At 55.5% G+C, this 27917-nt stretch overlaps 1 protein-coding gene and 1 pseudogene across 9 annotated transcripts in view; both read left to right on the forward strand.

Moving 5' to 3' along the window:
• ARHGAP39 (Rho GTPase activating protein 39) overlaps nt 1-27917 on the forward strand; it is an 88833-nt gene that overhangs the window by 50603 nt on the left and 10313 nt on the right. For 7 of the 8 annotated variants that reach the window (XR_014236447.1, XM_082363694.1, XM_082363693.1 and 4 more), the window contains 4 exons: nt 2402-2836; nt 12014-12097; nt 21787-23143; nt 24947-25508. Coding sequence is in view for 7 of the 8 variants with exons in the window: in XM_082363694.1 (XP_082219820.1) it covers nt 2402-2836; nt 12014-12097; nt 21787-23143; nt 24947-25508 (2438 nt within the window). In the remaining variant the exon portion in view is untranslated. The remainder of the gene's footprint in view (nt 1-2401; nt 2837-12013; nt 12098-21786; nt 23144-24946; nt 25509-27917) is intronic. The other variant, XM_082363698.1, reaches the window with a different exon arrangement.
• On the forward strand, nt 2846-12007 carry LOC309614881 (autophagy protein 5 pseudogene; annotated as a pseudogene). The gene has a single exon. The product of its transcript is annotated as an autophagy protein 5 pseudogene (transcript).

The raw sequence follows: 27917 nt of genomic DNA on the forward strand, positions 1-27917 counted from the left end.
TCAGAGAGAATTATCGCCATTAAATTCATTTGAAAGTGTATCTAGAGCAAAAATAAGAATTGTTACTGCTTCCCTGGGGCTCAGAGTGTTCAGTCCAGTGCTTTCTGAGCACCTCTGCTGGGTCAGCCCTTCCTTGGGTAGCGTCTGCCTTTTGTCCCAGCCGATCCCAGGCCGCGGCCCAAGGGGAGAGCAGGCGGTCAGCTGAGGGCAATCTCGGAACCTCGGGGCTTCCTTCTTCACGGGAGCAAGACCCCCAGCTCCTGGCCTGGTCTCCAGGCGCCTTCGTCCCTGGGTGGGGGGGCACCCTCAGGCAGTGCCCGCCAGCCTCCAAGCCTGGTGGCACCCGTATCCTCTGGCTGAACGCGGGGCGCCCGCTGAGCTGCGCTGGTGGTGCCTTCCATCCTAGGGCAGTGCAGGCGGCTGCAGCTTCCTGGTTAAAAGTACCCAGTTCCCAAAGTTAGAAGTTTGCTCCGTCCTCTGTGTGGATGATGGCCAGCTGGCGGCCGTGGGGATCCAGGCAGGAGGGGGCGAGAGGACAGGAGGGGGTGAGAGGGCCACACACTCCCACCAGGCAGAGAAGCAGGGCAGGTGCTGGTCCACTCAGCGCCGTGAGGTGGCTGGGGAGCAGATTTTGGCACCAGTAGCAGGTCGATGGCGGTGAAGGCTGGGCCCAGGAGGGGCGTCTGGGGACAGATGATGAGAGCGGGCACATGCCAGGGCTCCAGCCCCACCTTCTGCAGAAGCTGGCCTTGCAGGGTAGCGATGATCAGAGGCCACGTGAGGCCCGAGGAGCCCAGAGATGCTGCAACCCTACAGCACTGCTGGCAGGTCTGCCTTCTGTCCTCTACAGCTAGGACACCGTCTCACGGCCTCTGTCCCTTGGGCCGTCTGATCCCGGGATGCCCACCCAGCCCTGCTCCTCCTTCTACAGGATGACAGGTTAGGCAGTGGTCCCACATGGGCAGGCACGGAGCCCCAGTGCCCTCCCCCACCGAGAGCTGCCCAGTGTGACCGCAGGTGGAGGGAGACGGGAGGGGTGCAGCTAATAGAGAGAGGGGGCTCGCTGGCTGGATGACCGGGGCGGGGGGAGGCCGCTCAGACGTGGCCAAGCCCCGCAGGCCGGTCCCACTTCGCATTTCCTCCTCCAGCCCTGCGGATCCTCAGGGCTCTCCCTCTTTCCTGCTCCCTCCTCATCTCCTGCCCTCTCTGCGGCTCCACACCATCCAGCTGCTGTGCCCTGCCCACTATGCTAGGCTGCCTTGGCTCAGCCGGCTTCCAGAAATGACTGTGGACCCAGAAAGAGGCCCTAGAGCCTGCAGGGCTGCTGCGGGGCAGGTGTGTGTGTGTGTGTGCGCGCGCGCGCGCGCGCGCGCGCATGCTAAGTGATCAGGGCTCATCGTCCTGCAGGACTGTGCCTTCTCTCCTCCCCACCCTGAGCACGTCTGGCCTCAAAGAGTAGGGATGAGGTACCCAGAGAAGGATGAGGTCCTCAGAGAAGGTTCTCTGAGGTCCTCAGAGAAGGGCTGCCCCCTCAACCCTCTGCCAAAGCCCACCCGTGCTCCCAAGTGAAACACTGGGCCTGCGGCAGAGGGCAAGGAGCAGGGTGCCTCCCCTTCTCTCCGAACCCCTGGAAGCTCCTGACCATCCTGGTGGTGGTGAGGCCCAGGCCCGTCACGGAGTCCAGGAGCAGTGGACACGGCGCATCCACACTGCAGGGCAGTCCATGGCACTTAAAAGATTGTTGTTTGTTGAAACTTGGAAGCAGAATAAAAAATGCTACTTGTCAGTTGGAGCACACCCTGATATCAAACACATCGGCATTATAAGTGCCTTGTTCTGAATAGCTTTAATTTACACGCTTAAAAAAAAAAGGCCTTATGTGGATGGAAGTCCTCTCCTTGGGGTGGGGGGTGCCCGGGGGGCTTGTGGGGGGAACCACCTCCGCTTTTGACTGGGGCATCGCAGTGATGGTGGAGTCCGCTCCTGCTGCAGGTGGGCGGGTGGTGGTGGCCTGCAGTGGCTGCTGCTAAGAGCAGCCAGGGCATCCTGTAGGGACCTGGCCCCCGGCTGGGAGGAGTGTGGGCAGTGCACGTGGTCCAGGCCCTCTGAGGACAGGGAGCCAGAACCCAGGGCATCCCTAATGTGGGACCAGCAGAGCGGGGCCAGTTGGAAGATCCCCACCACTCCCAGGGCTGTGGCCTAATGAGCATGTAGAAAATCAGAAGTGGATGGAATTTAGGTATGCGTCGGTTTTTTGAGTGACAAGATTTCTTGCTTTTGAGGCTGGCAGATATGAGGATGGGTCTGGTGCTGGACGAGCCATTCTGCAGACACGGGACGCAGGGCGGGTGGCCCGATGGGCAGGATATTCGCACCCTAACGCTGCCGTCCCTCTCCCCAGGCTGGAGTGGGTGGAGATCATCGAGCCGCGCACGCGCGAGCGCATGTACGCCAACCTGGTCACCGGCGAGTGCGTGTGGGACCCGCCGGCCGGCGTGCGCATCAAGCGCACCAGCGAGAATCAGTGGTGGGAGCTCTTCGACCCCAACACGTCGCGCTTCTACTACTACAACGCCACCACCCAGCGCACGGTGTGGCACCGGCCGCAGGACTGCGACATCATTCCCCTGGCCAAGCTGCAGACCCTGAAGCAGAACACCGAGTCCCCCAGAGCCTCGGCTGAGAACAGCCCCGGGAGGGGCAGCAGCGTCAGCCGCGACGGCAGCACCAGCTCGTCCCTGGAGCCGGAGCTGGATGCCGGCGACAAGGTGCAGGAGACTCTGGGGCGAGCCAGCCGGCAGGCCGTGCTCGGGGCGGTGAAGGAGGAGAGCGGCAGGTGAGGCCGGGCGCGGGGGCCGCAGCAGCCTGCCTCCTCCGGGTGGGACCCTGTGCCGGGAGGAAGGGCCGCGCTCCCCTGCCCCCGCCGGGGGCGGAGCCCGGCAGCGAGGGCTGCTCTGCTCTGCTCTCTAGACCTGCCTGCCCAGCGTTGCCTGGGGCTGGAGGTTTCCTGGCTACTTGTGAAATTGCTTGGTTCTTTCCGCTGTGGGAAGTGCGAGCGTGGCTTCGGGACCCCAGAGCCGGCCCCGCAGAGTACGTGTGAGGTGGGGGTGCCTTCCCCAGGCAGACCAGCCTGTCGTTCTCGGGACGCAGATCCGTGGGGATTCGTCGGCCCCACCTGGCACCGAGCACGCCTGCCCAAGCTTGACAGATCTCGCCAGCATCCTGGGAGGGAGGTGAGGGGGTCACCCCCGTTTTACAAAGGAAGGACTGAGGTGGTCGGCAGCGAGGCAGAGCCCAGGAAGTGTCCGCCCTACCCAGCGGCCGCCGTGGCTGTGTGCAGAGGTGACTGTTTTCCCTCCTGGACTGGCGAACAGTGAGGGCTCCCACCTCCTGCTGGCCTCGCACATCTGGACGTCTCCCCCCAGCTCTTGTGGCCCACCCCAAGTGCCCATACCCCAGAGCCTGAACCCCAAGTACCCATTCCCCAGAGGCTGCACCCTGAGTGCCTGTACCCCAGAGCTGGCACTCAGCAGACCCTGTCCCAGGCACCAGAGTTGACCCCAGGGCCCAGCACTCAAGGGACCAAGTCCAGAAGGAATGGCCGGATGACATGTGCCCTGGAGGAAAACCAAACAGGCTGGAAGTTACCAGAAAGAAGCCAGGGAGGATCTGGAATTGGAGGCTGGGCAGGAACAGGGTGGCGGGAAAGGGGCTGGGCGGCTGGGTTTCACTTGGGGACAGTGGAAATCACAGAGCAGCCGAAAGCCGACTTACACGGTGGGTCCATTTGCTCCTTGGAGAATGACGTGCCAGGCCAGGGACAGTGCATCGTGTGCCGAGGGTGCAGGGGGCAGACGGGCAGAGTCGGATGCGCTGGGACTCGAGACTGGCTGTGCTGCTCCTGCACAGCGTGGGGAGCCGGACACGCGTGGGGGCAGGTCAGCGTGGGTGCTGGGCACACGCTGGGCTCGGGCCAGAGCCTGAGGCCTGGGCAGGTGGCCCTGAGCGGGCTGATAGGCTGTTTGGGAGTTGTCCTCAGGAGACAGAGCCCGGGATGAGCCCCAAGGAGGAAGCAAGCGGGTGAGTTTGAAAAGCAGCCTTCCGCCCTTCTGGTGTCCTCACGGAGCTCAGGCTGGCTGCTTCCTCCTGTGCAGCAGATCTGACAGCCTTTGGGCTCAGATGCCCTCCCGTTTGCCTTGGGTTGGGATGGGTGCTGGCTCATCCTTGCAGGCAGGTGAAGGGACTGGACTCTAGGATTCTGTTGACCAACGTGTCCAGCACCCATGCCCGCTATCTGTGGGTGGGGGTGTCTTCTTTCCAAAAGTGTCCTAGATGCAGCGTGGTGACTCGGATTATGGGGTCGGCTTGGGATCGGGTTCCCACACGAAGCCCTGTGTGGACATGGATTAGAATTGTGTTGGATTTGTGGGGAGTAGGCACCTTGATTATGTCACCTTATCCCGTAGATGAAGGTGGTGCATTTTACACTTTTTTCCACAAAGGACTTGCATATTTTTTTAAGGTTTATTTTTAGGTACCATATGAAGTCATATGATCGTTACTGGTATACAGACATGAATTTTTATTTGTCAGTTCTGTTTTTACACTTCTGTTGAGCTCTCGTTAGTTTCAGTAGAGTTCACCGTCTGTCTCCTGGGTTGCCTGTGACACTGGCCAGCTGTCCCAAGCTGGTCAGCACTTTCACAATGAGGATGAACCAGGGCGGGCTCGTCCCTATGCTCAGGCTGCTGGCCTGCTGTCCGTGTGACACTGTGACACTGTCCATCGGGCTGCGGCATCCCTTTCAATTATTATGCTTTTTAGCATGAATGGATGCGGAACCTTATGCAGTACATTTTCTTAGTCTATTGTGGGTTGAATTTTGTCCCCCAAAAGATATGCTGAAGTCCTAATTCTCAGCACCTGTGAATGTGGCCTTATTGAGAAACAGGGCTGTTGCAGACATCGTTAGTTAAGCTGAGACGGGGCCGCCCTGGAGTGGGTGGGGTCCTAGTCCCGCGGGACTGGTGTCCTTGCAAGAAGACAGACGCACAGGACAACACCCTGACGGCCGAGGCAGAGCCTGGAGCCCTGGGGCCGCAAGCCGAGGGACGCCAAGGACGGCTGGCCCCACCGGAAGCTGGATGGGGGCCTGAGCAGGTTCGCTCCAAGCATCCAGGAGGAGCCGGCCCTGCTGGCACCTTGATCCTGGGCTTCCAGCCTCCAGGGCCATGAGAGAGTGAATGTCTGTTCTTCTGAGATGCCCACTTTGTGGTGCTGGTTCCAGCAGCCCCAGGCACTACTACAACCGGCATTTTTAAACAATCATCTATTTCATGTGTTCCTGGGATACTCTGTGTCTGTGTAATTTTTAAAATAGATTCAGGTTGCGAATATTTTATTTAGGATTTTTTTTTCCATGTTGATAAGTGAAAATGGCCTATACTTTTCTCCTTGTTCTGTGTGTCCTGGTTTTTTATCAACAGTGGGAGTGTTTCCTCTGAAACATTGTCTGTTCCTGGAGTGTCTGGCAAAGAGCACTTGCTCACCAGCCAGGCCTGTGACCCGTGTGGATGGAGTTTTAACTACTGATTCCTCTTCTTTACTGCTTGCAGGAACGTTCAGGCATTTACTGTCTGAAATCCTATTTTACGGAGGCCTGCTGATCTAAGTCACAGACACATTGGCATGGGCTGCCCTGGTGCCCCTTCCTCCGTGGACATTGGTCCACACAGGCCCTTTGCTTCTGCTGCCGTGCCTTATGCAGGCTCCTGGAGGGTTTCCACGCGCTCAGTCTTCTCAGAGAACCCGCTCCGGCTCTCCGGAGCCTCTTTTGTGTCACTGCTCTTCTATTTATTGGACATTTTTTTCTCAGTCTTTTACTAACTTATTGTTGGAAACTTAACTCATCTATTTTCACTATTTCTTCTGAAATGAACTTTTGAAGTCATGCTTCCCTCAGCATACTACTTTAGTTTTATTACACAACTCTTGGTATGTAGAATTTTCATTGTTCAATTTTAAATATTTTCTACTTTTAATTATGATTGCTTTTTTGACTCATTTGTAATTTAGAAATGTCTTCATTTCCAAAACTGTAGGTTATTCTCCATTCTTGTTCTTGATTGTGAACTTAATTTCATTTTGGCCAGAAAGCATGATTTCTTTTGAGACTTGCTTTGTAGCCTAAATCCTGAATTTTTATAAATGATTTCAGGACTACTTCAAAATTTTCTGTTCTCTGTTAGGTCTAGGGTTCTCTGTGTGTTTGTTAGGTCAAATCTGTTAATTGTGTCAATTGAGTTTCTTACTAATTTTTTGTCTACCTGATCTACCGATTCTGAGAGGTAAAGTCTCCCCAGACGGTGCAATTGGCCTGTCCCTCCTTCCTGTCTCGCACTGCTGCTGCCTGTGTGTGGAAGCTGTGGATTGGCTGCGCATAGATTTGCAGTTAGGTGTCCTGATGCGTTTTTCCTTTGTCGTTATGTTGTTTACCTGCTGATGTTTTTTGCCTTGAAGTGTGCTTTGGAACTAGCGTCGGCCAGTTTCTCCGTGGTTAGTATTTGCCTCTGAACGGCAGTCCTTTCCCGTGTGCTTTAGGTGTCTTTCTCATCAGTAACCTATTGGGTTAAGGTCATGCTTCATTCCAGCACCTGTCCTTGGTCTGGCGGGATGGTTGCGGGGGTGCTTCCTGGGGATCCCTGATACGGAGAGAGGATGTGGTTTACCATCCTCGTATCCGCCAGGCCCAGGCTCTTCCTGTCATCCTTCTTCCTGCGTCGTCCCCAAACTGCTCCATGCACGCGTCCACCGCCCAGCGTGTTCCCGTGCACGGGGGGCTGTGGGCTGTGCTCCCCGCCGCGGGACACTGCTCTTAAGCTGCGTGCACGCTGCAGCCCGGGGCAGCCCTGCACCTCCTCCTCTGTGCCCGGGGCCCGGGTGGGAGCGTTTGGGGTGAGTGACCGGCAGGGCGGCCCTGGACCGGGCTTACCCAGCAGATCTGGTCAGGCAGAATCTCGCGGATGTGAATCGGCTGCTTCTGCCTTTTGCACACTTTCTTCTGGAGCTGCTGGCTGACTGTTCAGTGTGCAGGAGCCCTCGTGGACCCCAGGGCTCAGCTGCTCACCAGTGCCCCCAGCATGCCTACTGACTGGTCCCTGGTGTCCTTGATTTTGACGCAACCAAATTTGCCATTATTTTCGCCTTATGGTTTGTTTTCTTTTTCTTTTTTTTTTTATAATAAATTTGTTTGTTTATTTTTGGCTGCGTTGGGTCTTCGTTGCCGTGCACGGGTTTCTCAGGTTGCGGCGAGGTGAGCGGGGACTACTCTTCATCGCGGTGCGCGGGCTTCTTGTTGCAGTGGCTTCTCTTGTTGCGTAGCACGGGCTCTAGGCACACGGGCTTCAGTAGTTGTGGCGTGCAGGCTCAGTAGTTGTGGCTTGCGGGCTCTAGAGCACAGGCTCGGTAGTTGTGGCGCACGGGCTTAGTTGCTCCGCGGCATGTGGGATCTTCCCGGACCAGGGCTCGAACCCGTGTCCCCTGCATTGGCAGGCGGATTCTTAACCACTGCGCCACCAGGGAAGCCCATGGTTTGTTTTTAATGTTTTGCTTAGAAAGTTCTTTCTTGGCCTAGGCCCAGCGGTATTCGCTTATATGTCTTGTGTTAACTTTATAGTTTTCTCTTCCATGTGGAGGCCTAGGTCTGCCTGGTGCCACCTTCGTGTGGGGCCAGAAGGATCCTCGTTCCGTCTCCTCCCCGGCCCGCCCGCGCCACACGCCACCTTCTCTCCCTACCGCGCCGTCAGTCTGCTGTCTCGGCGCCACCCGAGCCTCGTGTGTGCTAGGAAGCGCCCCTGTCTCCTCTTTGTATTTAAGAGCATCTTAGCTAGTTGTGGGCTTTTCTTCTATCATTTAAGTCCTAGAGTTCAGATTCCTCAGAAAACCCAGGTGGCTATTGCATGGACTACAGTATAGTGTAAACATAACTTTTGTTTGCACTGAGATACCAGAACGTTCACGTGACTGGCTTTATTGTAGTCGTCTGGGACTAAACCTGCAGTACCTCTGAGGTTCACCAGTAGTTTGAGCTCAGAAAATATATCTGCTGCAAAACTGTGTGGGAATGGAGATCTTTCTTCTTGTTTTAATTTTTGTGGCATGGGAAGGAGATGATAAAACAACCTGATTCTTATTTGTGACTCAGACGTTCACTGTCGTCAAGATGACTCTACTGCAGTCTTGGTATCTCATGTAAGCTCTGTTTGCCTTATAATTTTAGGTTGAATTCATTGAGAAACATTCTCAAATCTGAAAAAAAACCCCTCACATTCAATGTTTGATGATAGTGGTCGAGTAGAGGTTTTTCTCAAACAGAAATTTCAGTCTAGGTCGTGAGTTTTTTAAAAAACTGCAGTAAAACTTTCCCCTTTCAAGCTGTTAAACTGTTGTGTAGTAGGTCAAGTCGGGATGTTTCGCTTCTATTTCTGACAAAAATCCATGGAACTGGTGATGGCAAAGTCCAGGAGAGCAGAGGAAGTTCTCAGCCGATGCCGCTGTCTCATGACTCGTGATGGGTTTGGTGTGTTCTGCAGAGCACCTGCCAGTGAAGGGTACGGTGCGTACCCTTAAACACCCACCCTGTGCGGGCCTTGTGGGTTCCCAGCTGAGCCTCTTCTGACACGCGTGTTTTAGCATGATCAGTTGTTAACACATCTTAGCAGATTCCACTTCAGGTTGGACTGAATTAGGTGTTTTCTCAGCTTCTTTGGCAGTAATTTCAGCTGTAGTTGCTCCACAGAGATGATTCATAGAGGCCAATTCCTCAGTCACTTCAAACTCAGTGTTGACTGCTTGAGTGAAGTAGCAGCTGCAGAGCAGTGTCAGGAACGTGCGGCCGTCTGGAGCCCAGGGACCCTCTGGTCCTTGGCTGCTGCTCTCACTGTCTCCTTGACTCTTCAAGACTCTGTCCGTGCCTAGAGGCTGATAGTCTGAAGCAGGTTTATTTGCTCTGGACACATAACTTCAGCTGCTGCAGTCAACACAATTTAATAAACTCATCATTGGTGAACAGCATTCCTTGCTTTCCTTGCTTGGCTAACAAATGAGCCACTTGGGAGCTTACTTGGTGTAAGGGTCCTTTTCATTTTCATTCTGTGAAGTAATTCTGCTGCGATGAGATTTCCATTTCGGGCTCTGACTGTTGTGCACATTGGGACATTGCAGTGCTTCCAGCAGGGCTGTGTGTCCTACCGACCCAGCAGCAAAGAGCCCGCATGGCCAGTCTGGTGCACGTCTGTGGGACAGTGTGTCTGGCGCTCTCCGCCGCCGCCCAGCCAGAGCCCGAGACCCGCGCGTCCTCACCGGTGCAGGAAGGCAGAGGAGAAGCCTGAGCTTCTGTTTGGCTTTGGCTGGAAAAGAATTTAGCCTATATGTACTGCTTTAACCACTGGACGAATGACAGATGACAAAGATGTGCTTCGAGATGTGTGGTTTGGACGAATTCCAACTTGCTTCACCCTCTATCAGGATGAGATAACTGAACGGGAGGCAGAACCATATTATTTGCTTTTGCCAAGAGTTAAAGTTATTTGATGTTGGTAACTGACAAAGTGAAAAAGCACTTTGAGAAGGTTATGAGACAAGAAGACATTAGTGAGATATGGTTTGAATACGAAGGCACACCACTGAAATGGCATTATCCAATTGGTTTGCTCTTTGATCTTCTTGCATCAAGTTCAGCTCTTCCTTGGAACATCACAGTACATTTTAAGAGTTTTCCAGAAAAGGACCTTCTGCACTGTCCATCTAAGGATGTAATTGAAGCTCATTTTATGTCTTGTGTGAAAGAAGCGGATGCTTTAAAGCACAAAAGTCAAGTAATCAATGAAATGCAGAAAAAAGATCACAAGCAACTCTGGATGGGTTTACAAAATGACAGGTTTGACCAGTTTTGGGCCATCAATCGGAAACTCATGGAATATCCTGCAGAGGAAAATGGATTTCGTTACATCCCTCTTAGAATATACCAGACAACAACTGAACGGCCTTTCATTCGGCAGCTTTTTCGTCCTGTGGCTACAGATGGCCAATTGCATACACTAGGAGATCTCCTCAAAGAAGTCTGTCCTTCTGCAGTTGCTCCTGAAGATGGGGAAAAAAAGAATCAAGTGAGGATTCATGGAATTGAACCAGTGTTGGAAACACCTTTGCAGTGGCTGAGGGAACACCTGAGCCACCCGGATAATTTTCTTCATACTCGTATCATCCCGCAACCAGCAGATTGAGGGATCAACCATTTGCTTGAACGGAATCACCCTTAAATAGGATTTACCCGAGCATGTCACCTTTCTGCTTCAGTCAGGTTTGGTGGAGGCAACCTGACCAGAAACACTGCTACAAGCCAAACAGGAAAAAGATTCCATGTCAGATAAGGGCACTTGGGCTGGTCTTACTTTGCATCACCACTGCTTTCCTCCGCTGCTGTCCTTAAACCTCAGCTGCGACATGAAAGACTTTACAGGACCACTGCAAGTCTTCTGTTTTCTTGTAAAATATAATGAAGCTGAAACCTTTGGCCTAAGAAGAAAACGGAAATATGTGCCACTCAATTTGTATTTCTGATTAACAAATAAACAGGGGTATTTCCTAAGGTGACCATGGTTGAACTTTAGCTCGAGGGAGTGGAAACACTGGTTTAATTTTCAAGAGAATTAGACTTAAGAAAGTAAAAGAGAAATTCTGTTATCAATAACTTTCAGTAATTTTTTGTAAAAGATCAAATTACAGTAAACCCACCTTTCCTTAATGAAAATTTCCTATGTTTACAGTCTTTTTTTATGCAGTCTTGTAACTTTGATAGTGAACAGTGAGAGATTTTTAAATAAAGCCTCTAAATATGTTTTGTCATTTAATAACATTAAAAAAAAAAAAAAAAAGAGCCCGCATGCCACCGCGCCTGAAAGGCATAACAGTACAGGCCCACTCTCTTCATGGCGTGGCTTTGTGGGTAGGCAGGGTAGTAAAAGCGTCAGGGAAATGTCATGGGTCGGCCATGCGTGTGGCACTCAGGCCGATGAGTTGCAGCTGCATCGCTGGGCCTGCGCCACGCTGAGTGATGCAAGCACCTCCTGTGGTCTCTGCCGTGGCCACGCACGTCACTGTTGCAGATGAGCGAATGGGACTGTGTGCCCATGTCGTGTTCCTGACGGACAATGGAATTTGAATCTCGTGTAGTTTTCACGTTTCACACACACAAAAATTTTAATATATAAACCATTCTTAGCTCACCTGCTATACAAAAACAGGCAGCAGGCTGGATGTGGCCCACAGGCTGTAGTTAGCTGCCCCCTGACCTGAAGGGGTGTGCAGGCTTCCTGGCGTGGCCAGCCCATGGGGCCTGGTGGCCTGGCCCGAGCCCCTCTGTGTCCCCCTCCTCACCACCCGCTGCGTCTCAGCACAGTGGCCTCTTCCTGTTCCCGGGCTATGCCCAGCTCAGCCCCCTTGCGGGCCCGCTTTCCTGTCCACAGCTCAGACGCACCCCCCCAGAGAGCCATCCCTGGAGCTGTTTCCGGTCTGGTCCTACAGCAGCCTGAGGTTCTGGTTCGTTCTGCAGTGGACTGCACCCGGAGTGTGAGCCCTGTGGGAGCAGAAGTGTGTCTGCCTCACCTGCCTCGGGTTCCAGCCCCGGCCCAGGCCCAGCCGGAGCTCATCGGCCGGAGCCCCAGCTCTGAGGTGGACCTGGGCCGTAGTGGGCTGTCCCTGTAGGAGGGCGGCGGGCCTCCAGTCCGTTCAATCCGGGCCACGTTCCAGGCACCCGGGAGGGGTGGTGAGGGCACAAGAAATACTCAGACCAGATGAAAGGGACGACTTTGTGGGCAGGAGCTGTGGATGAGAAACTAAAAGGACAGCACCCACATTCTGAAAAGTGAAAGAAAGGCGTGTTGTTTTTGATGTATCGTGTTTCTAAATGGTTGCACTTTTGGTCACGTCTCCTTTTCATTTTGCTGCGTTTCAGTTCTTTGCCGTCAGGAGGTCTCCTTGGGAACGACTATGAGATTTACCGGGATTACAGCGCGGATGGCCGCCTTCTCCACTGCAGGTAGGGCCCCTGCCTCAGGCCTGGCCCTGTCTCCTGACCCGGGGGTGGTTTTCCCGGCAGCTCTTCGGTGAGCTGGAGGAGACTCTGGCTCGGCAGGAAGCACCCAGCTGGGCGTGCACAGCGTGCGGGGCCCTGCCCCAGCCAGTGGAACGTGAGGAGAGGGCGTCAGGGCCACCAGCGCCGGGGCAGAGTGGCCCCAGGCTCGCATGGCAGCTGCCAGTCACTGCGCAGCTTGGGGAGCTGTTGAGTCCGTGGTACTGGCCCTGGCCCCTGGCAGACCCCTCGGGGGCTCCTCAGCATGTGGTCTCCCTGGGAGCTCCGGGCCACACATCGGAGTGCTTCCCAGGCCACGTGGGGAAGACTGGTGCCAGCCGAAGGGAAGGGAGGAGGGTGGCCTCCCTCGGCCCTGGGTTGGCCTTGCAGGGCATTGGGGTTTCTGGATACGACCCTCAGGACCCTGGGCACAGCAGCCGTCGGTCTGGGCAGGGACCATCCCTTGGTCAGCTCGTGTGTCCAGGCTGGAGGAAGCACCTCCCCTGCAGCCGAGGGGGGCCGGGACGGGCGCTAGGCCCCTGGTGGCCTGGGTGCCCCCAGCACAGGCCAGCAGTAGTAATGTGTATTGTGGAGGGATGTGAAGGTGCGAGGGGCCTTTGGCAGTTTGCTCAGTGTAGAGATTGAGCTTGCACGTGGTGACCGGGCTCGTTGATGTGGGAAGGGATCTGAGCCTGCGTGGGGCCGGTGGTGTGGTGGTGTCCACAGATGCGTTTTGTGGCCTCCCACGTTCTCCGTGGTAAAGGGGTGCGGTGGCTGACGGGCAGGGCCTCACCCCCGGCTCCAGGGCAGGTCAGGTCCCCGGACGTGTTTCTTCCCGTGCACTGAGTCCTGCTCTAGCCGGCTGCGCATCACGGCCCCGGGCCCTGCGGGATGCACGTGCCACCTGCTCTGTGGCGGCCCGGCGCTGCCCTGGCCCTGGCATCCCGGTGCCACCTGGGCCGGGTGTGAGAGCAGCTCCCTCAGCCGGCACAGCGGGAAGGACAGGGAGACTGTGGGGGAGGAGGGCCGTGTGCCGGCGGCCGTGCAGCCCGGCGCGGGGCATGTCAGGGGCCTGCGGTTTGCGGGGTGGTCAGAGGACCACGTGGCTCCGGTTTTGTGACGTGGTCTCTTCTTGTCGCGCGTGAGCTGCGCCCGCATCTGGGGCAGAGGCTTCCCTCCAGACCCACGCGGCGGCGTCCGAGCCCGGCTTCCCTGCCGCTCCTTCGGGGTTCTGGGTGCCGCACGTGGGGCAGCGCTTCCCTGAGGCGGCGTCTCCTTGTTTGGAGAACGGCGGCCGCCCTGCGCTGAGCGGAGGCCCCGCCCACCCGCTCCCGCCGCACTTCCCGGGCGTGGGAGGCCGCCTCTCCCCTCGTGGGCCGGAAGCCTCCTCCGAACAAGGGCGTGGGGCGGCGCCCGAGCGGAGCCCACAGGGGTTGAGGGGTCGAGAGAGAAGCAGGCGACGCCTGGTCTGGGGAGCCACGAGGAGCCGGAGGGGTCGGCGGGCGGGCGGGCGGGAGGCTGGAGGGGGCGCGGCGGGGGCCCTGCGGGGCCACGGGGCTGCGGGGGGCCAGCCTGTGGGGCTGCGGGGGGCCAGCCTGTGGGGCGGGAAGTGAGGCCGGCGTCTGCTCTGTGAGCCAGGCGGCCCTCGTTTCCCCGTAAGACGTGGAGCCCGCGGCCCCGGGGCCTGCCTTGGGGATGGAGCCAGAGGCTCCTGTGCGGGTGACCCGCCCTCAGCCAGGGCGCCGCCTGCCTGCCGGGCACCTTCCTTCCTGCTGCCCCGTTGCCGCCTCTGCCCTGACTCAATGGAAGCGCTCTGGCCCCGGAGTAGACTGCTCTCTGGACTCCGCCCGACATGGCACACTGAGCTAAGGACTTCATCGTATGCGCATCGTGTTGTTTAATCCTCGTAGGAACTGATGAGGACACTGGGACAGAGCCGGGAGGTGATTTCCCACAGCCTGCAGCCAGGGAACAATGGCCTGGAGTTCGGCCACAGATCTCTGGGACTCCAGAGCTGGCTCTCTGGGTCTGCTGGCCCCGGGCACACTAACTGCCGCCCTCCGCTCTGCCTGCTTGGCCTGGGGGGCAGGCCGCGAGCAGCCTCCGGCAACCGGAAGTGGAGCCCTGCTGCAGGCTGACTTCTGCCCTGGGTGGTGAGGTCAGGCTGCAGGATTTGGTCCTGGTCATGCCGGAGCAGGCTGCCCGGCTCGAGGCCTCTCACTCTCACCCTGATCGCACATGCTGACCCTGGTTCTCTAAGTCCTGCCTCACCCACGCCCAGTAATTAGGACTCATGGCCTTATCCAGAAAGCCCCAGCCTCAGTCAGAGGACGAAGGCGGAGGACCAGACTACACAACTGGTTTCTTAAGACGCTTGGGATTTCTCCTTTCTGTGATGGTGGATTCACTTAACTGAGACCAGCCTGTACAACAAGAACAAAATAGACCAAATATTCCTGCAGGCATCCGAGGAGCCAGGACGTGTGGCCAAGGTCTGGCAGTCAGAGCAGCCCAGCACACGTGTCACCACCTCAGGAGCCACAGAGGGGACCTTGGCAGCATTCCATGTTTCTACTGGGACTCCTGAAAGGCTACACGAAGGCATAGGGTGAGCCATAAGTAGACCAGTCCTTGAATAGACGCCCGAATTCCAGTCAGCTCAGTCCCAGAAGGGATTCAGGTGATCTGCCCTTATCCCAGCTGCCTGCTAGAAACAAAAGTAAACCAGAGCCTCAAATTATCTCTACAGTTTTTCATACACAGTCACCAGAATTTCAGTCTAAAATTGCCAGAACTGATTAGAAACAAAAACAGATAATAGAAACAGACCCACCGGAGATCTATATTTTGGAGTTATCAGACACTCACTTTAATAAATATGATTCATTTGTACAAGATATTAGATGGCAGTTTTTCCAAATCAAATAATTTCATCAAGATAGATCACATTCTAGGCCATAAAACACAGCTTAACAAATTTAAAAGAAAAGAAATAATACAGTGTCTACTCTCAGACCACAATGGAATTAAACTAGAAATCAGTAACAGAAAGAAAGCTGGAAAACCCCCAAATACTTGCAGGTTAAACAACACACTTCTGAATAACACATGGGTCAAAGAAGAAATCTCAAGAGAAATTTTTAAATATTTTGAACTGAATAAAAATGAAAACACAACTTAAAATTTGTGGGGTGTGATAAAGGCAGTACTTAAAGGGAAATTTCTATCAGTGAGTGCATATATTAGAAAAGAAGAAAAATCTAAAATCAATCATCCAAGTTTTCATTCCCGGAAACTAGGAGAAGATGAGCAAATTAAGTACAAAGTAAGCAGAAGAAAAGATATTAAAAATTAGAGCAGAAATCAATGAAATTGAAATAGGAAATTAATGGGAAAAAAATCAGTGAAATGAAAACCTGGTTCTTTGAAATGATGAATAAAACCAATAAGCACTAGCCAGTCTAAGAAAAAGAGAGAAAGGACACAAATTATTAATATCAGGAATGAAAGAAGCGATATCACTACAGATTCCTTGGACATTAAAAAGAAAATACAGGGAATTCCCTGGCGGTCCAGTGGTTGGGACTCTGTGCCTTCACTGCTGAGGGCCCAGGTTCGATCCTTGGTCAGGGTACTAGGATCCCGCAAACCGCGTGGCCAAAAAAAACATAAAATACAGGGATGCTATGAACAACTCTGTGCACACAGCTTGATAACCTACGTGAAATAAACCAGTTCTTTAAAAGACACGATCTGCCAAGACTCATATAACAAGGAATAGACAATCTGAATAGGTCTGCAACTGTTAAAGAAGTTGAATCAATAATTAATAATCTTCCAAAACAGAAAGGACCAGGCCCAGATGGGTTGGGTTCACTGGCGAATTCTACCAAACATTTATGGAAGAAATTATACCAGTTCTCTACAGTCTCTTTCAAAGGATAGAAGCAGAGGGAATACTTCCTAACTCATTCTATGAGGTCAGTATTACCCTAATATCAAAATCAGAAAAACACATTACAAGAAAAGAAAAGAAAGAGAGACCAGTCTCTCTCATGAACATGGATATAAAAATCCTCAACAAAATATTAGCAAATCAAATCCACCACTGTATAGAAAGAATTACACACCATGACCAAGTGGGATTTATCCTAGGTATGCAAGGTTGGTTCAACATTTGAGAATCAGTATACTCCATTACATCAATAGGCCAAAGAAGAAAAATCCATGATCGTATTAACCGATGCAGAAAAAGCATTTGGCAAAAATCCAACACCCATTCATGATTAAAAAAAAAGAACAAACCCTCAGTAAACTAGGAACTAGAGAGGAACTTCCTTAACCTGATGAAGAATATCTGTGAAAAATTTACAGCTAACATCATACGTAGTAGTGAGAAGCTCAAAGCTTTCCCACTAAGACCAGGAGCAAGACAAGGGTTTCCCTTCTGACCTCTGCTTTTCAGCATCGTATTGGAAGTCCTTGCTAATGCAGTAACACAAGAAAAAGAAAGAAAAGGTATACAGATTGGGAAGGAAAAAATAAAACTGCCTTTGTCTACAGATCACATGATCATCTATGTAGAAAATCCTAAAGAACTGACAAACTCCTAGAACTAAGTGATTATAGCAAGGTTGTAGGATATAAGCTAAATATACAAAAGTTAATTGCTTTCCTATATACTAGCAATGAACAAGTGGAATTTGAAGTTAAAGTCAGTAGCATTTACATTAGTATCCCCCAAAATGAAATAGGTATAAATCTAACAACATATGTGCAAAATCTATATGAGAAAAGCTATAAAATTCTGATGAAAGATATCAAGGAAGAACTAAATAAATGGAGGAAGATGTCAGTTCTTCCCAACTTGATCTATATATTCAATGCAATCTCAGCATCCCAGCAGGTTATTCTGTGGATATTGACAAAGTGATAATAAAATTTCTATGGATAACATACCATTGTAAAGCAATTATACTCCAATAAAGATGTTAAAAAAAAAAAATTTCTATGGAGAGGCAAAAGATCCAGAACAGCCTACACAATATTCAAGGAAAACAAAGTTGGAGGAGTAATACTACCCGAGTTCAAGACTTACTATAAAGCTACCCTTATCAAGACAGTGTGGTATTGGTAAAAGAATAGACAGATAAATAGAATAGACTGGAGAAACAACCAATAGATCCCCATAAATACAGTCAACTAATCTTTGACAAAGGGGCAAAGGCAATGCAACGGAGCAAAGATGGTCTCTTCAACAGATGGTGCTGGAACAACTGAACGTTCACAGGCAAGAAAATGAATCTGGACACATTCCTTACACCCTTCATGGAAATTAACTCAAAATGGATCAGAGACCTAAATGTAAAACACAAAACTAACTCCTAGAAGGTAACGGAGGAGAAAACCCAGGTGACCTTGGGTTTGGCAGTGACTTTTTAGGTACAACATCGGAGGCATGATTCATGAAAGAAACAGTTGATAAGCCGGACTTCATTAAAATTAAAAATTTCTGTTCTGCAAAAGACAGTGTCAAGCGAATGAGCAGACAAGCCATAGACTGGGAGAAAACGCTTGCAAAAGACACAAATGATAAAGGACTGTTATCTGAAATATACAGAGAACTCTCAAAACCCAGCAGTAAGAAAACAACCTGATTTTAAAATAGGCCAAAGGGACTTCCCTAGTGGTGCAGTGGTTAAGAATCCACCTGCCAGTGCAGGGGACACGGGTTCAAGCCCTGGTCCGGGAAGATCCCACATGCCGCGGAGCAACTAAGCCCGTGCGCCACAACTACTGAGCCTTTGTTCTAGAGCCCGCGAGCCACAACTACTGAGCCCGCGCGCCACAACTACTGAAGCCCGCGCGCCTAGAGCCCATGCTCCACAAGAGAAGCCACCACAATGAGAAGCCTGCGCACCGCAACGAAGAGTAGCCCCTGCCTGCTGCAGCTAGAGAAAGCCCGCGCGCAGCAGTGAAGACCCAATGCAGCCATAAATAAACAAATAGATAAAATAAAACGGGCCAATGCAGCCATAAATTAATGAATGAATGAATGAATGAATAAATAGATAAATGAAAAAAAATAAAATGGGCCATTGCAGCCATACATAAATAAATAAATAAGTAAATTTATAAAAATAAAATGGGCCAAACACCTGAACAGACACCTCACCAGAGAACATACTCCGATGGCACATAAGCATATGAAAGCTGCTCCATATCATCTGTCATCAGGGAAATGCAAATTAAAACAACAGCGAGATACCACTCCACACCTATTCCAGATACTTAGGACGCCAGATGCAGGTGAGGGTGTGGAGCCGCAGGAACTCGCATTCATTGCTGGTGGGAACGCAGGGTGGTGCAGCCACTTTGGAAGACAGGCAGTTTCTTATAAAACTGAATATACTCTAATGATTCGGCAGTTGTGCTCCTTGGTATTTACCGAAAGGAGCTGAAATTTTATGTTCAAATCAAATCCTGTCCACAGATGTTTACAGCAGCTTTATTCATAGTTGCCAAAACTTGGAAATGACCAAGATGTCCTTCAGTAGGTGAACAGAGAAATAAACTATGATCCATCCAGACAAGGGGTTACTCAGCACTAAAAAGAAATGAGCTATCAGCCATGGAAAGACATGGAGGAACCTTAAATGCACATCAGCTAAAGCCAACCTGAAAAGGCTGCACATTGCGTGATTCTGACTGACATTCTGGAATCATGGTATGTAGCCTTTTCAGATTGGCTTATTTAGAGGCCAAAGATTTGCTCATTGATTTGGCTTCAGATTTGGCTTCTATGGAGACAATAAAAAGATCACTGGTTGCCAGGGATGGGGCGGGGGTTGGGGGGAGAGATGAACAGACAGGGCACAGGGGGTTTTAGGGTAATGAAAATGCTCTGTATGATACTATAATGGTGGATACAAGTCATTATCCATTTGTCCAAACCCATAGAATGTACAACACCAAGAGTGAACCCTAAGGTAAACTAAGTGATCGATTATAATGTGTCAGTGTTGGTCCATCAGTTACAGCAAATATACCATCGATGGCGAGATGTTGATGACTGGGGAAGCTGTGCGTGAGTCGGGGCCGGGGACACATGGGAAATCTCTGTACTTTCTGCTCAATTTTGCTGTGAACCTAAAAGTGCTCTTAAAAAAAAAGAATTAGATATTCTAGAACTGAAAAATATAGTAATAAAAACTAAGAACTCAATAGATGGGTGTAAGAACAGTTTAAACACAGCTGAATAGAAAATTAGTAAATTAGGGGCTTCCCTGGTGGTGCAGTGGTTGAGAATCCACCTGCTAATGAGGGGAACACGGGTTCGAGCCCTGGTCCGGGAAGATCCCACATGCCACGGAGCAACTAAGCCCATGTGCCACAACTACTGAGCCTGCTGCTCTAGGGCCCACGAGGCACAACTACTGAGCCCGCGCACCTAGAGCCCATGCTCCACAACAAGAGAAGCCATAGCAATGAGAAGCCCGTGCACTGCAACGAAGAGTAGCCCCCTCTCGAGGGAATTAGAGAAAGTCTGCGTGCAGCAACGAAGACCCAACGCAGCCAAAAATAAATAAATAAATATGTAAATATATAAAACTTATTAAAAAAAATGTTTCTAAAAAACCCCCAAAATTAGTAAATTAGAAGGTAGATCAGAAGAACACATCTGTGTGGAGAGGCCAGAGGATGGAAAATACAGAATACAGCCTGAAACCATATGGAACACAGTGAAGAGGACTGCAGTTGATTCCCAGGAAAGGAGAGAGAGGAAACGGGATAAAAGTAATATTGAAAAGATATGGTCAAGAGTTTCCAAAAATCATAAAAGATGTCAGGCCACAGATTGAAAAAGTGCTGGGAATCCCAAACACTGAAGCACATGTTCCAAATACTAAATGTAAAAAGAGACTTCCCCAGAGGCACAGCGGTTAAGAATCTGCCTGCCAATGCAGGGGACACGGGTTCGAGCCTTGGTCCGGGAAGATCCCACGTGCCGCGGAGCAGCTAAGCCCGTGCACCACAACTACTGAGCCTGCGCTCTAGAGCCCACGAGCCACAACTACCGAGCCCACGTGCCTAGAGCCCATGCTGCGCAACAAGAGAAGCCACCACAACGAGAAGCCCGCGCACCGCGACGAAGAGTAGCCCCGGCTCGCTGCAACTAGAGAAAGCCCGCGCGCAGCAACGAAGACCCAACGCAGCCAACAAATAAATAATTAATTAATTTAAAAATGTAAAAAGAAAATCTTTAAAGCAGCCAGGAGTCTCTTGGGATGGGGGAGCAGGTGGCAGAGGTGAGCCCCACTCATCTCTCTGGGACTTTGTCTGGCCCGTCATGGCTGGTACAGCTGTGGGACGTGGTGCAGACCTTCAGTGGGCAGATGTGGCGTGTGGTCAAGTCCATGTATCCCCAGGGGCAGTGTCACTCATGTCACCAGGCAAGTGAGGCTCAGAAGAGGCTGAGCGTCTTGGGTGGCCCCCCGCGCTCAGTGGCGGGGTCGTGATTTGGGCCTCACAGCTCCCCAGCTCTCCCTTAGCCTGATGCAGGCTTTCCCAGGAACTGGGGGACAGTTTTATCGTCTCTGTCCAGGTGCAGAGTGCCGACTGTGTGTGTGGGCAGTCAGAGGAGGGCAGTTAGCCTTTTTGGAGTTCACAGGAGCCTCTGTGGTTGAGATCCAGGGCCTGAGATGCTGGTGCACAAGGGGTGTGTTGGCCACCCCTGGTAGGAACAGGGGCAGGTGCTGAGCCCGGGAGTGAGGCCCGCAGGGCAGCACTCGTAGATTCCAAAGCCAGAGAGGCCTCTGGGAGGCCCCCCTCCTGGCTCTTCCTTACAGAAATAGTTCTGTGCCTGGTTGTAGCCTGGGACCAGAGCGGAGACGCTCACAGAGGCCCTGGCAGGGAGCGTTGCCGTGGGCAGCAGCTGGGGTCTGGGGGAAGCTCCCAGATCGGGAGAGCCCCCAGAGGGGAAGGCCGCAGGGAAGTGTGTGAGGAGAGTCCCCAGGACAGGAGGGCAGCTACTCTAGGCTGCACTGACCAGAGGTCAGGGCCTCAGCAATGAAAAGGGCACAGCTCGCTACTGGGAGCCCCAGTAGGCACCAGGCCCCCACAACCTGCAGCCCTGGGGGGGCGGGTGTGAAGAGGACAGTGAGAAATGACCAGGCCTTCTGGGCCCTGACCTCAGACACTCATGAGGTCAGTGGGTGGGTAATGGGTCCAGGCTGGCAAAGGGGTCAGATTTCCACCTTTCCTCGGTAACCTCTTCCCCCCAGGACTTCCCCCAGGTAACCTGTCCCCCCAGGATTTCCCCCATGTAACCTGCCCCTCCTAGGACCTCCCCGGGTAACCTGCCCCCCCAGGACCTCCTCAGGTAACCTGCCCCCCCAGGACCTCCTCAGGTAACCTGCCCCCTCAAGGACCTCCCTGGGTAACCTGCCCCCCCAGGACCTCCTCAGGTAACCTGCCCCCCCAGGACCTCCCCAGGTAACCTGCCCCCCCCCAGGACCTCCCCAGGTAATCTGCCCCCCCAGGACCTCCCCAGGTAACCTGCCCCCCCCCCCAAGACCTCCCCAGGTAACCTGCCCCCGCCGGGACCTCCCCAGGTAACCTGTACTGCACCGCCCCCCCCCCCCCGCCCCCACCAGGACCTCCTCGCTCCGCTGGAACTCGGGCACCAAGGAGCGCATGCTCGTCAAAGTTGCCGACAGGGAGCCCAGCTTCCTCTCCCCCCAGGGCAACGGCTACCCCCTGGACAGCCAGCCCGGGGGTCGCTCCCGCAGACCCTCCGGGGGACAGCACTCGCCCGGCCTACAGACCTTCACCCCCGACGCGGACGGCCCTGTCTTCTTCTCAGAGCGGAGGCCGTCACCCTTCCCGAAGAGGGCTGAGCTAGGGAGCTGCTCCCCACTGCTGGCGCAGCCCCGCAAGCCCGCCGCCGACTCTCAGCCGTCCTCCCCGCGTTATGCCTACGAGCCCCCCCTCTACGAAGAGCCCCCCGTGGAGTACCAGGCCCCCATCTATGATGAGCCCCCTATGGATGTGCAGTTTGAGGCCGGCGGGGGCTATCAGGCCGGCTCGCCTCGGCGGTCTCCCAGCCGCAAGCCGCCCAAGCAGGCCTCCGCGTCGCCCTACCAGCAGCTGGTGCTCACCAGGCAGAAGTGCCCCGAGCGCTACCTGAGCCTGGAGTACAGCCCGGCTGGCAAGGAGTACGTCCGCCAGCTGGTGTACGTGGAGCAGGCCGGCTCCAGTCCCAAGCTGCGCGCGGGCCCGAGGCACAAGTACGCGCCCCACCCAGGCGGCGGCTCCCTCTCCCTGCAGCCCAGCCCCTGCCTGCTGCGCGACCAGCGCCTGGGGGTCACGTCCGGGGACTACAGCAGCATGGAGGGGCCCGAGCGGCGGTCTGCCCAGCCGCCCGTGCCACTGGCCCAGGCCCAGGACGATGCCATGTCCTGGTCCAGCCAGCAGGACACCATGTCCTCGACGGGCTGCTCCCCCGGCACACGCAAGAGGAAGAGCAGGAACCCCTCTGCGTGCCACGCCCCCAGCGCCCTGCCCACCGAGGGCCCCGGGGACCGCGACCCGCTTGGCCAGCAGCCCCTGAGCGAGGAGCGGCCCCTGTGCGGCCCCAGCCTGGCGCCCACACAGCGCGCAGAGGGCGAGGCAGGTGAGGGGGACGGGACGCGGGGCGAGGCCGAGCCCTTCCTGGCTCAGGCCCGGCTGGCCTGGGAGGCCCAGCAGGCCCACTTGCGCATGAAGCAGAGGGGCAGCTGGGACTCACAGCAGGACGGCTCGGGCTACGAGAGCGACGGGGCCGTGCCGCCGCCCATGCCTGGGCCCGTGGTGCGCGCCTTCAGCGAGGACGAGGCGCTGGCGCAGCAGGAGAGCAAGCGCTGGCAGAGGGGCGCCTTGGATAGGCTCGCCTTCCCCCAGGTCCTGCTCGAGAAGAGCGTCTCCGTGCAGACCAGCCTGGCCTCCCCGGAGCCCTACCTCCACCCCTCTCAGGTAGGGGCACGGCCGCAGGCGGGTCCCCGGGCAGGGGTGGTGTGGCTTCACGGTTCCCAGCAGGCGTGAGGACAGACGGTAGATGCCCCCCAGGTCTCTGCCAGCACGGGGGTCTCTTACCTCGGCTGCTGGCCGGGCCCAGCAGTGCTGCCAGGTCGCCAGGGGGCTGGAGGCCATGTCCTGATTCCAGGCCACAGAGGCCGCCACCTGCCCGCTGAGCCCTGAGCCTCTGCTCTTCCACCTGTGAGTGGCTCTCAGGTGAGCCGTGGAGGTAGAGCACCAGGCGCTCCTTGCGTGGCTCAGAGCGCGGGGCCAGGACGCACTCAGCAAGCCCCCGGTGGCTCCCAGAACCCCCCGCTGCGGCTGGAGCCAGAGCAGGAGCCCAGCCTGCGGCGTCTTCTCGGCTCAGTGCTGGGCACAGACATCATCAGGCCCTCGGGATCCACGTGCACCTTCTGTCCTGGTTGCGTGCAAGGAGCCTGGTGCCCAGGGCTTGGTGTGGCCCAGCGTCCTGGTTCTCACCTCCTGGTCCCTGGCCTTTCACACCAGTCTCCTGCCTGAAGCCAAGGCTGAGGGTCTGCCCTGGCCTCTGCTCAGAGCTGGCAGTGGCCACAGGGCCTCCCGGGGTCAGGAGCCTCATGTCCACCCCCAGTCCTGGTGGGGAAGACATGCCCGAGAACTACGGCATCTTAGGTGGCCAGCATCCCCCAGGGCACTTAGTGTTCCTCCAGACTGGAGAGCTCAGAGCAGCGTTTCTGTCTGTGGCTTGTAACACAGGAGGACGTCAGGACAGATGGGAAGAGGCGGGGGGTGGGGGCAGGGGGAAGGTGGAGTGTGAACAGCGCGGGGCCTGGACAGCAGGACACCTGGGCTCCAAGGGCCTGACCCAGGTCCACTCCTGGCGCTGCCCAGGGAGGTGCCTTCCCTGCTTTCAAGACCAAGGGTGGGGGAGGCCAGCACGGGTTTGGGGACAAGAGCCCACCTCCCAGACAGAGGGGACGGGAGCCCCCAAAGAGTATTGGGTGAGGGGCTGTTATCTGAGTGCAGGTACGTGGAGGCTGTTGGTGGGGGGGAGGGGGCGGAAGCTTGGGGCAACGCTCTCCCTTCCCAGCATCACGGGAGCGGAGGGCCGCAGCCCACGGCCCTCTCAGGCCTGGCTCTGCCCCTCTGCATGGCATCACTCTGCCCGATGCCCGAGACTACAACGCTATCTTTGTTGGGGAAAAGGGTGCAGCCGTTGTGGCCCAGAGACATTTGCGTTTCTCTGTCAAATGTTGCATCTGGGGGTTTCTGCTGCTTTGTGGGGCTGCCCTTCCCATCTGAACCAGCAGAAGCCAAACAGCCACAGCAAGGCCAGTAGGAGGCAGCACCTTCCTGCATCCACGCACGGTCCAGCTCCCTGCCTGGGGAGACCCCTGTGAGCACTGGGGATGCAGCGTCCCCGGGCCCTCTCCCACCTGGGGCTACGGCAGCCCAGGAAGCTGACGAGACACATGCGCGACTCCCTCCTGCCCCCAGACCCGTGCTGGCCACCCCCAAACCTCGGTCTTCGGACCAGGGCAGGCACCTCCCGGAGGCCGAGCCCGCAGGGTAAAGGTCAGAGGGAGGGCTTCTCTGGGTCCCTGTTAGACCAGTACAAGGCGCAGAGCTGGGAGCCCAGGCCCGGCCTCACCGCACCCCACCCCGCCCAGGCCTCTCTCCTCCAGCAGCTTCAGGGCCCGCTTGGGGGAGGGGGGCCGCACCTCTCACCTGGCTGGGTCACGTGGGGCCCCCACCCCCTCACAGCCCCCCTGTCCTCCCCAGTCTGAGGACCTCGGCACCTGCGCCCCGTTCGAGAGCGGCCGGCAGAGCCGGAGCGTGATGCCCGGCGCCCGCTGCGTGTTCCCCACCTTCACGCTCCGCAAGCCGTCCTCGGAGACCGACATCGAGAACTGGGCCTCCAAGCACTTCAACAAACACACGCAGGGCCTCTTCCGGCGGAGGGTGTCCATTGCCAACATGCTGGCGTGGAGCAGCGAGTCCATCAAGAAGCCCATGATCGTGACCAGCGACCGCCACGTGAAGAAGGAGGCCTGTGAGGTCTTCAAGCTGATCCAGATGTACATGGGCGACCGGCGCGCCAAGGCTGACCCGCTGCACGTGGCCCTGGAGATCGCCACCAAGGGCTGGAGTGTGCAGGGCCTGCGGGACGAGCTCTACATCCAGCTGTGCCGGCAGACCACCGAGAACTTCCGCCTCGAGAGCCTGGCCCGCGGCTGGGAGCTCATGGCCATCTGCCTGGCCTTCTTCCCGCCCACGCCCAAGTTCCACTCCTACCTGGAGGGCTACATCTACCGGCACATGGACCCCGTCAACGACACCAAAGGTAAGACCCAGACAGGACCCCTGGGCTCTGCCACCAGCTCAAGTACAGGCTGCGGCTAGAGCATCCGTCTGCGCTGGGTGGCACCTGGCAGCAGCAGGTACACAAACACAGCATCTCCCGGAGGGGCACGTCCTTGGCCTCCATTGGGATGCGGGGTCCTCAGGCAGCCCCTTCTCGGCACTGAGGCCCTGAGAAGAGTCACAGGCAGTTGTGGCACAGGGTCCCTCCCTGGCCACGGGCTGACAGGTGGGGGTCTGCTTGAGGACCCATTGCACCCATGTCTCCGCCAGCCGGCATCCACTCCACTCTGAGGCTACCATCCTGGTCACCCTGCCTGACAAGGGCAGGGAGGCCAGTCAGCCTGTGTGCACTTACAGCATTTGCCCTGGCCAGGCTCACTCTATGCCTTGTGGCCATCTCAGGAGGGCTTCTGAGAGCAGTGGGGAACGTGGGCACACTGGCCCAGCACTGGGTCTGAGGTGGCCAGCGGGCTGTTGAGGTGCTGTGGGCTGAGCTGGCCCTGAGCTGCCTCAGGTGTTCCGAGGTTGGGACCGTCATGGACAGCGGCCTGCTGACGGCTGCCTGGGGCCGAGCGCAGAGCTGCATCCGCCTGGGGTCGCTGAAGGCCACGCGTCAGGTCTGTGTGGGCCCCGGCTTGGCCTTCCTTGGGGAGGACCCTGGCCCACGGTCCTGCCAGCCCGGCGGTGCTCGCCTTGGGCTGGGCAGAGTGAGCACGGGGGTGGAGCCGCAGGCAGCACGTGCCAGTGCAGCAGGCCGTCTGCCACCCCGTGTTCGTGAGCGTCTGCCGTGCCAAAGGTTGCCCAGTGGGAGTGGCCATCCATGCTGGTCTAGCCAGGGCTCTGCCCCAGCCCAGGTGTGGGGGGCTGAGGCCTGTGCACACAGCGGCGAGGGCTGCGGGCAGTGGGGGGCCCGGGGAAGGCGTGTGGAGCACAGGCACCGTCCAGCATACCAGCCGTGTAGGGGCACATCTTGGAAGCCATGAAATTTTTGCTCAGGCATGCAGTTTTCGAAGCAGGATCACCGAACACTGCAGACGGGTCTCCCCAGGTGGCTCCCTGGATGAAGCGGGCAGCCTGGATCTGCCTCTGTCTTCTCAGACCTTCCCAGGAGCAGGTGGGCCCCCAGTGGCTTCATGGTTCACCTCAGCCTCTTCCAAAAAGGTCTTGAAACGTCCCTGCCGTGAGCTGGAGGTTTGGAAGTATGTGTCCACCGCTCGGCACGCAGCCCTCGGGGGCCCCAGGAGTGCTTGCGGAGTGAACGGTGGGTGAGCGGTGGACGGAGGCCAGAGGCTCCAGGCTGCGCCCTCTCTGGCTGCGGCGTCCATGGAGAGCTGGCCATTGTTCAGCAGGACGTTGCGGTTTTGCACGGAGGTTAGTGCATTTTCGCCCTAGTGTCTATGCCATAGGAGCCAGACTGAGAGAACCGAGGTTCAGCCTGGCAGCCGTGGTTTTGAGGCCCCGGTGGCCTCTGCCCACAGACCACACTGGCTCTGTGTGGTCCCACTAGCAGGGTTCTGTGTCTGTGGGATCTGGTCTCACATCTGTGGCACAGGGTTGCCCTCCAGCCAAAGCCCTGTCTCCAGCCCTGAGACCCGCTCCTGGGTGGGCGTTTTCTGCCAGGCCCTGCTCATCACTGAGCCCAGAGGAGAGGCCTCGATCTCCCTCCCACTGGCCCTTGTCAGGAACATGGGTGCTGGCTGCCAGTCAGGAGGGCAGGCCCCATCAGCCCAGAAGGACCTAGCCTGTGCTTAGAAAAAGGAAATGCAGTCCGTCCTGGGAGCACCAGCGGGGGCAGAGCTGAGCTGGCTCCCGTGTGTGGGGCCTCACCCTGAACCACACTGCCTGCCTTGGCCTCAGAAGCTTTTGATTCATCTGCCAGCATGTGTGTGACATCTGCTGCGTGGTCACCACTCCGAGGGAACAAGGTACCACACAGTGAACCCCAATTCACGTGACCCCACCCCCTGGCTTAGCCTCGGCTCGCACGTGGTCACAGCTTTGTACCAGCCACCACCAGGTGACGCCACAGCTTGTCTGCCCTGGACTTCCCCAAGCATGCTGTCAGCACAGGCGTCGCAGGGATGCTCCAGAAAGAGCACGCTGGAAGGCCGCAGACCCCAAGGGATACGTGTGCCTTCACGCCTTCGGCAAGACGCTGCCTTCCAGGTGAAGAGGGCAGGATGAACACGTGCATTGACTTGCGTTCCACCTTGAACTCATGATAAAAGAACAGTGAAGGAATTCTTTAAAGGCAAAAAAAGAAACCTCACAAGGAAATGTAAAATGCTGCAGCCACTATGGAAAACAGAATGGCAATTCCTCAAAAGATTAAAAATAGAATTATCATAGGATTCAGCAATTCCACTTGTGGGCATATACCCAAAATAAT

Source organism: Balaenoptera borealis (assembly GCF_965194805.1).
Source record: "Balaenoptera borealis genome assembly, chromosome: 17".
NCBI lineage: Eukaryota > Metazoa > Chordata > Mammalia > Artiodactyla > Balaenopteridae > Balaenoptera > Balaenoptera borealis.